We start from the raw sequence: 9,146 nt of genomic DNA, 5'->3' as shown, positions 1-9,146 counted from the left end.
CCTGGAGGTACCCCCATTCCAAGCAATGGGAACTGTCCCCGAGGCCCCACCGGAAGATGTGTGGATCCCACAGGAGCTATGCTATGGTGCTGCTGGGGAAGACCTGCCCTTTCTGGAAACTCCTGGTAAGGCAAAGATTTTACTTCTTTTCCTTGATTTCTCTTTTGAGAGCTCAGGAGCTCTCCAGGGGTGGGGTTGGTTAGAAACACTGAATAATGGATGAAAATGGATAGCTTTTATAAATAGGAGGAGGAAACATCCCTTGGGGAATAGCTGCCCACAATGCCCATTATTAGATCGAACAGGATTCAAAATCTCTTAAGATAATGAGTCTGCTCAGCAAGGAGTCTTTCACCAAGAATATTATAAAGGAAATTGAGGGGAGTATGTGTGATATGAATAAAGATTAATTTTCCAAGCCAATTTTTATTAGTGGAATCTGTGGTCAGAAGGGTGTGAGATGGGTGAAAGGGGGATGGTTAGTGCCCTTAGCTGGCATGGGCTGTGAGCATAGGTTGGGGAATGTAAACTAGTGATAGTGTCAGGAGCAGGGCTTTGAGAGTCGGAATCGAACCCGGGACCTTTCAGTCCGCAGGCCAATGCTCTATCCACTGAGCCAAACCGGCTACGGCCCAGCCAATTTTTATCAGTGGAATCTGTGGTGTTGTGGGTCCCACGGGCCTTGGTTGTTCTTATAGCATAAGAGTCACGTTCAAACATGATACTTTATTAATATACTCACTTCAGATCCTTTAAGAGGATTTAATTGCTTGCTGCAGTAAATGAATATGTATCCTATCTAATAATAGACAAACATGGTAATTGACCGTACCTTCGCTATGCCTTCCATTGGCTAATCAGCGTGATATGCAAATTAACCGCCAACAAAGAAGGTGGTTAATTTGCATAAGTAGGCTCCAAGCGGTGAAGTGAGGCCTGATGTTTCTGGGCCGGCAGAGCAGCGAGGCCTCATGGCTCCAGGGCCGGCAGAGCAGCGAAGCCTGACATTTCCGGGGCCGGCTCCGGCCGGAACTCGGCCAGAGCGAAGGCCTGGGCCCCGGGTGCCTGAGGCAAACTGGTGCCAGCAGCCAGGGGAAAGGAAGGCCTATTGTACAAATCTCTTCGTGCAACAGGCCTCTAGTCTTACCCATAAAAACCTAGACCAGTGTTTCTCCAGGAATGGTAAGTGGATTCTCCATATCAGGATCACCTCCGGTGCATTTTTAACAGGATCTCCAGGTGAGTGCTGTACATACTACCTTTTGAGAAGCACTGCTCCAGACAATACAGGAGTTAGTTCAGGGTGAGAAAGTCCAGGGGAAGAAAGGCTCATAGAAGTTCATGGATGTCTCGAGGGTGGTCAAGAACTTTCCAAGGTTTTACAGAGTAATAAAGCACAAGGTTCTCTGGGCAGACCTTGAGAGATATCATATTAGAAAATATCGCTATGTATGAATTCAAAAATCTGTTAAACTTTTGGGTATCTTGCCTGGGTTCCTTGCTTTCCCATATCCTAAGTACATGAGAATGGATATCCTTGACACTTGGACCCATTTTCTCTTGAAGGCAATAGAAATTCTAGCTGTGGTGCTTACCTATGGTTTTCTCTCTTGTGATTTCCATTCCAAGTGCCATCTCTCTTCTCTGAGTGTCTAGCAGACAATGGGGAAGGGTACATGTGAGACTCCACCCTGTCCTTGGAAAGGATGGCTTGGTCCATTCCAGGCCTAGGAGTAGAACCATATGTGATGTGTGCATTGCCACCACCAGCATAGAATTCAAGTTATAACGTCACAGTGTGGTTGTTTGGTCATGAATTTGTCTCATTTTCTGCACTTATTCAATTTGTCCAGGTTCCAAATTTTGTAGCTTGCTCTAGTAAGTGCTGGTGATGTAGAGACATGGACTCTGTCTTGTTTTCCATAGAGGTGACCAGGAGGAAAAAGCCCAAAGGACATATGTATATACATTAAGGTCAAAACCAAACTATATAAAGTATTGCCAATTATATTCCAGTCTTTACCTTACCTACATCTCTGATATGTTGACAAGTTTTAAAACATCTGTATTTTTGTGTGTATGCCTGCAACAAGTGGCAGGACCTAGCAAGTGGTGTTGAATTATACATCTTTCTGCATATGAGTTACCAGTACATGTGTGAATTCTCTTCTCTTAGCAACAGTGCCAGATACAGAGATCACATGATACTGGGCAGCACTATTGCTCTTTATTTGAATACTTCAGTCTCTAAAGTACAGGAAATTCCAGTATATCAAACAAGGGAGAGAGAGAATGATATAACAAGTAAAATATATCCATTAGGAAGAAAGGAAAGTACCCTTTCTCATCACTGTTTAAAGTGATAGAATATGCTTTGTCCTATGGACTGGGAGGTCTCCATTTCTACTTCCTGGTCACCAAAGTCTCATCCTCCTTAACACTTATATAGGGTCCAAGGGATCTGGGGGCTGATTTAGGAAGATGATATGACCAGGAGGTGGCAGTAGCACACACAAGCTTTGTTGGGCAACTCTGTCAGGTGTTCTTGTGATGGAAGTCAGGGGCCAGAGGAGAGGAAAACAAGGGAACTCCCCAGAGAGTAAGGGCTCAGAGGGCTGGCTTACCTGTCTTGGTGAGGTCATAGCCCAGAAGCACCCTGGGAGTTTATAGGTCAGAGAATTCCAAAGGACAGCAGCAGTTGGGGGTCCCATAACCATAAGGCTCCCATCTTTGCAGTGGCTAGCAATTCTGGGGTGATATTTTCTGAGCTATGCATAAGAGGCTGGCTCTAAGTGGCTAAAAATCTGTTTATGGGGGCTAATTTTAAAATAATTGGATGTATGAGAATTTCAGTTTGACACCTGCACGCTTTTGAATACCTAGTCCCAGGTGGGAGTGAAGAAATGAACAACCTAGGGCCCAAAGCATATAGTGCTTGTTCATGCCCTTTGGCTCATTTCCAGCACAACTGCTGGGGTGGTTACTGTGGCCTTTGAGGGTAGAGAAGAGCCCTGCCAGCAGAAGTAGGCATCAAGGCATGACTTCTGACTGATTTTCACTCTTGACCAAAATGCCCTGGGGACAAGCTCTAAAGCACACAGCATCTTTCCATGGCCATGTGTCAGCAGAACAAATATCTAGATTACGAATTATTGATTAGGGGGAATATCCATCTAAAACTTTAATAGACATGGTGGAATGTCCTCCAAAGTTATTATACCAATTTACCCTCTGACCATAGCATAGGAATACTAATGTCTGCTTGCCTTCACCCACAGGCTTGCCTTGTGATGAGTGCCGTGGCTGTTTCCTTATGTTGGCATACAGAAGGAGGGCTGATATCTGTGAAAGTCTTTTGAATCAGTGTATCGTTCATTCAGCATTTGTGACAGTATTTTATTGAATGTATGAGTAAAGATGGGAACTGAGGTCGGAAGGGTGTGAGATGGGTGAAAGGGGGATGGTTAGTGCCCTTAGCTGGCATGGGCTGTGAGCTTAGGTTGGGGAATGTAAACTAGTGATAGTGTCAGGAGCAGGGCTTTGAGAGTCCAGACAGTGGAGGTTGAGGGCACCTGGTCCTCAAAGATCTGAATGTTAGAGAGGAGGGATGTGGGTGGGGTGAGGTTGGCAGACAGTGAAAAGGTGCATGAGGTTAACAACTACCAAGGAGCTCAATTTGGGCCAGCCTCCTTGAAAACTGTCTCCTGGGAGTACTATGCTGGGGAGGGAAAGTAAGGTGACAGCTCTCAGTCCTCTTTGGTTGGGTGCTGCACAGAAAGGGGCAGCTGGACTAATGGTAAGTCCATGAGACACAGCTGCTTGGTGATATGATACTCCTGGCCTTGTTCTCATGGGTGCTAGAGTCTGCCTCCAGGGCTGCTTTAGCCCTTGACTAGTCTTGTCTTTGACTGCCTTTCACCTGAGGGACAGGTGTCTGAGTTGGTTTCATCACATGGTCACCTGTGATGAAATCTACAGCCTCAAGAGTATCAACTCTATGCTCTATGTACAGGATGGTAACCACCATGTGAACACATCCTGCCATTCTGAAATGGTTTTCAAGTCTCTCTTACTGGGTATATTCTGGGCCAACAAGTTTCTGGCACCCTAAGGCTCTGCTTCTGTCCACCCCCCACTTTTGAGATCACTCGCACTTTCACTTGACAGCAGCTCTCCTCTGATGCACGACCTCCAGTTTTATTTGACCTGGGCTCTTACCCCCTCATCCCACCATTATCTTTGAGACACAGCATAAACAAAATAAAGAGTTGTATTTTAAATTATCTTTGTTTGAAATATATGGCCTTTTCATTGTGGAAGTAGAAATAAGGTATTTTATTCGATGTCCTGAAAGTTAAATTTTCCTTCACATTAACATTAGCTAAACTAACTTGCTCATGTCATGTTACAAACCCTAATATTGAAATACTATAGGCCCTGTACATGAAATTTGTGCACTTGGTGGGGGAGGGGTTCCTCAGCCCAGCCTGTGCCCACTCGCAGTCTGGGAGCCCTCAGGAGATGTCCGACTGTCAGCTTAGGCCTGCTGCCCTATATGCACCCCTATGTTCATTGCAGCATTATTTGTAGTTGTCACTGGGAACGGGCCTAAGGGAGCAGTCACTAAGGAGGCGGGAGAGGCTCCCACCACTGCTGCTGCACTCCCCAGCCTTGAGCCCAGCTCAGGGTTTCTGGCTGAGCAATGCTGCCCTGTGGGAGCACACTGACCACGAGGGGTCAGCCTCTGTGTTGAGCGTCTGCCACCTGGTGGTCAGTGCGAGCCATAGTGACAGGTTGTTCTGCCGTTTGGTCAATTTGTATATTAGACTTTTATTATATAGTATTTCCTTGTATTTCAATCTGAAATGAGCCATTTCCAACCCACACTTTATTGCAGATCAGTAAACTTGAACAGAGCCGAGGAAGGTGTGTGGAAAGAGGCAGGAGCAACAGCGACTCTCACTGAGGGGGCAGTGGTAAGACCCAGGAGGAGAGTGAGTGTAGAAACAACTTCTGGTTGTCCTTAGATTGACAGTGAGAACCACTTTTTGGTGATTATTTTGGTTAGTTTCCAGAGAATCAACTTCTAGACTTCTGCTGAAGCAAACATATACAGATTATTTTTGCTGTTGCTGACCTACCTCAGTTGCTATCTTAATTTGAATATCTCTTACTAAAATTATTCCAGTAACCATTCCTAACCCCCATACTTTGGCCTCTCTCTCTCTCTCTCTCTTTGCTTGGCAGTCAATAAGACAGTGTTTGTCAGTTTTAATAAGGTAACACTTTAGGAAGATAGAATTCATGTTCTGGTCCTCACCTCCATAATTCCATTCTCAAAACAGATGTGGAACTCATTCAGTGCATTGACTTCACACCAGAATTGATTCACTTCCCTTCCATAGACTGGAGGAAAATATCTTTGAACTGAGCACAATAGAAGATCTCCCCCGCACACACACCTACCCCCACCCCACCATTTGGGTCTTGTTCTTATCCTAAAAAACAAACAAGCACAACACAAAGGACTTGTCAGAGGCTCCTGGTGAAGCAATGCTGAGAAGGTAGTAGGGTGATCTTGAGAGGCCATGTGTCCAAGAAGAGACCTGGACTCTGAAAAAACCTGTGTTGACTCAAACTACCCTTCCTCCCATCTCTCCTATGGCCAGAATACCCATCACCAAAGCTTGCACCTGAAAAGCCTTGCGGGCAGGAATTACAGGATTGCAAGGAACTAGAAGACCTGGACTTTTTTGACTTCAACCTAGGTAAGTGAGGGTTCATGGAATGCTCGGGAAGAAACGAGAGAAAATTAATCTTTACTCCCAGGGTAACAAGGTTTGGGATGGCACTTGGAAGAAGTTTGTATCTTCCCAGTAGCATTGAGTATAACTCTTCTCAGTCACTAGTTCTCCATAATTCTTGGAACATGGTGACATCTGCAATTTCTGTTCACGGTCTTCATTTTGATATTGGGAGAGAAAATGTGTCAAAGCGGAAAAAACTGGAGAGTGTGTATCTATTTTCTGTTTCTCCAGATGGAAATGTACTTCTTGAACCCAATTTTCCAGAAGACTTCGAAGAGCTAAGCTACGTAATGGGAAATCCCGCAGAGCAGCTACTCAGAGACCACACACTGCCTCTCTATGATCAGAATCCTTATCCAGGAGAGAGCGCTGAGAGCTCCAACCAGGAAGAACCTCTCAACCCCAGAGGCTATGCACAAAACAGTGCCCCAAAGAAACTACACCAATGTATTCAGTGTGGGAAAGATTTTCTTTCCATAAAGGTCTTTAAGGGGCACCTGAAAATTCATTCAGGAAAGCTCCCTCATGGGTGCCCTGAGTGTGGGAAAAGATTCCTTCGTAGGTCAAACTTGCAAAGGCATCTTCGAGTTCACACAAGGGAGGCACCCTATAAATGCAGCGTGTGTGAGAAGCAATTCACTCAGTTGTCACACCTCACAGAACACCAGAAAACCTCTTCTAGTCAAGGAGTGTCCACTTGCCCCGAGTGTAAGTTGCGATTTTGTAATAGAAAACAATTTATGCAACACCTAAAAATCCACACAGGTGGAAGACCCCACAAATGCCAGAGTTGTGAAAAAACATTTCGACGCCAAAGAGACCTTAATTTGCACTATGCATCACACACTGCAGAGAGACCATTTACGTGTGAGTATTGTGGGAAAAGCTATAGGCAGAGATCCAGCCTTGTTTTTCATTCAAGAAACCATTTAGGAGAGAAGCCATAGAACTGTATCAATTGTTCTACAAGCGTCCTTAAGAAAGCACACTTTAATATGCACTTTAGAGAAGAATTCTTTGAAAATTTGTTGAGGGAAACAGTTCCTAAACAAAGTGACAATAAGCTACCAAAGCTTTAACTTGCACTAGGCTGTCTCGGAAGAACGGTTTTGTTTGAGCTTATGCATTAGAACAGCTTTGTATTTTGCTGTGTTTAAAACTTATCTTCCAAGGCACATAAATTCTAGAGTATTCACTGATTCTTGCCACTGTTCTAGACATGATTTTTTCTGTCTAGCAAGTCTTGTTTAATCTTTATGATGAAATGTCTTTGTGCCAAGCCAACCATGATATCGGTATGAGTAGGGAGCATTTAAATGCTGGCATTCCTTTTCGATCGAGGGTCAGTATTCCAATACATGTGGATGTGCCCAATTGACCTGTATCTGTGCAATATTTTAGTCACGTGGAAATGGCTATGCTGTTTCTTTTTGATTGCCACTGACAAGTACTTAGAGCACCATGCGGATGCTTCCCTGACAGTGCCAACAAGCACTTCCCTTGACTCCCACTTACACCACATGTCAGAACCCCTTGCTATGTTTGTGCATCATTTGAGTCTTGAACACAGTCCATTTCTGAAATATGGAGCACTTTCAAAGGATAGGCGTAAGGGAAGATGTCCAACTCATACAGTACTGGAAAGGGCAGAGAACAGTACCCACCACACAAGTACTAGGAATATTGAGCGGCTTATAGAAGGGTGGAGACACTACCTGGAACGAACTACCTGTAAATTCTGTGTTTTCTTTTGTTGCTCTTTGGAATGATGAGAGCATTGAATGCTACAAACTTTAAGCCTAGCTAGGATCACGTGCCACAAAACTTGTTTAATGTTCCGTTTGTGATTTTATAATTATTTATTATTACAGTTTTCATTTTATTTCCTTTCTGCCCCAAGAATTGAACATTATTAATTTCCTGTGAATTTTTGGTTACAATGAAAAGTTATTAATAAACTTGGTTCATTCTACTTCTGTTTTAAACTTTATTTAGATTTTCTTGAAAACCCATGTCCTATGACTGCAGAGACTAAGGGCTCCATTTGTAGGGTACTTCCTGGGAGAGGAATGGTTGTGCCATCGGTTTATAGCTATTCACCTTCTCTAAATACTGCCAAAATGTACGACAAATATCTCTACACACCTTGGCTTCTGGTTTCACTCACTTACTGGTGTCCCTTGATGAAGATACTATCTCAAGTGTTACATAGTTCAACTTACTATTTTGCCCCTTTATTATTAGTGCTGTTTGAATTCTGGTGAAGAAACGTTTTGTCAACCTCAAGATCATGAACCAATTTCTACATTTTCATCTTAAAGTTGTATTTTTTTTTACCTTATACATTGAGATCGCATTTTACCTGGAGTTGGTTTCTTTTACAAATGTTGTGAGGTAAGGTTCAAGATAACTTCAGAACGGAAGGTCCTTACCACTTGGGATTTTGTCCTCGGCCTTTGGGTCTTAGCAAAAATTGAGACACTAAGAATATGCTTTTACCAGCCTGTACATGGATTTGAGCAAGTGTGTTATGAACAGCATTCCAGGTGAAGGGATGTCTCATACAAAGACCTGACGAGAAGAGCACAGAGTGGCTGGAGGGAAAGCTAGAGTGCTAGGCAGAGGCCAGGTAATGGAGGGTCTAGTAATCTACCTGATGCATTTGGAACCTCATCTGGCAGTCCAGAAGAAATCATGGACTCCAGTTGAGAAGTACTGGTGACATGCACATTCTAGAAAGCTCACTCTGGCTCCTGGATGGGGATTAGGAGAGACAAGATGGGAGACAGAAAGACTAGTGAGGAGGCTACTGCAGATGAGAAAGTGGGCTGAGCTAAGGGCAGTGGTGTGCAGATGAAACAGAAGGTAAGAATTCCGGAGGAATTAAGAGGCTGAATCCACAGTCTCTGATGATTGACGGTATATGGGGCGGGGAGGTGCATGACAGCCAGCTCTGTGTCCTGAGCATCTGGAGTTGAGAGACTGGAGGAACAGCTCAGGAAAAGGGAATGAGGGCCCTCTTAGCCTATAAGCCCAAGGGCACCCATTTAAACTCATAGATGTTTCAATCCTGTCAGCCTGTTTGCTCTCTTGGAGACTGTCTCCCACCCACAGTGCTTCATTCCTTTAACAGTCTTTGGGTTCCCATTATGTTCTAGATAACATCACAGGTACTGAGGATGGCAGGGTATCGGGCTTCAGGAAGGTCACAGGTTAGGAAGACAAGACTAAAAGTTAAGCAGAAAATTCTTCATCAAGGTAGTAAGTCCAGTAATAAACTAATATATATGTTAATATTCGAGGAAGGTACAAATGTCCAGTTGTAAGATAACTAAGTAC

The 9,146-nt window shown here is 44.0% G+C and overlaps 1 protein-coding gene across 1 annotated transcript; it reads left to right on the top strand.

Annotated features, from left to right (window-relative positions):
- Positions 1-7: 7 nt before the first annotated feature.
- On the top strand, positions 8-7,698 carry LOC102263366 (zinc finger protein 449-like; the record flags this gene model as incomplete). Its single annotated transcript, XM_005860192.2, has 3 exons — positions 8-125; positions 5,670-5,768; positions 6,039-7,698. Coding segments are annotated over 3 exons (933 nt in total), but the record flags the coding sequence as incomplete, so codon positions are not given.
- Between the last annotated feature and the right edge of the window lie 1,448 nt (positions 7,699-9,146).

The sequence above is a fragment of the Myotis brandtii genome, unplaced genomic scaffold (assembly GCF_000412655.1).
Source record: "Myotis brandtii unplaced genomic scaffold, ASM41265v1 scaffold1325, whole genome shotgun sequence".
Taxonomy (NCBI): domain Eukaryota; kingdom Metazoa; phylum Chordata; class Mammalia; order Chiroptera; family Vespertilionidae; genus Myotis; species Myotis brandtii.
The sequence above is the reverse complement of the archived record's forward strand: the minus strand, read 5'-3'. Positions and strand labels throughout refer to the sequence as shown.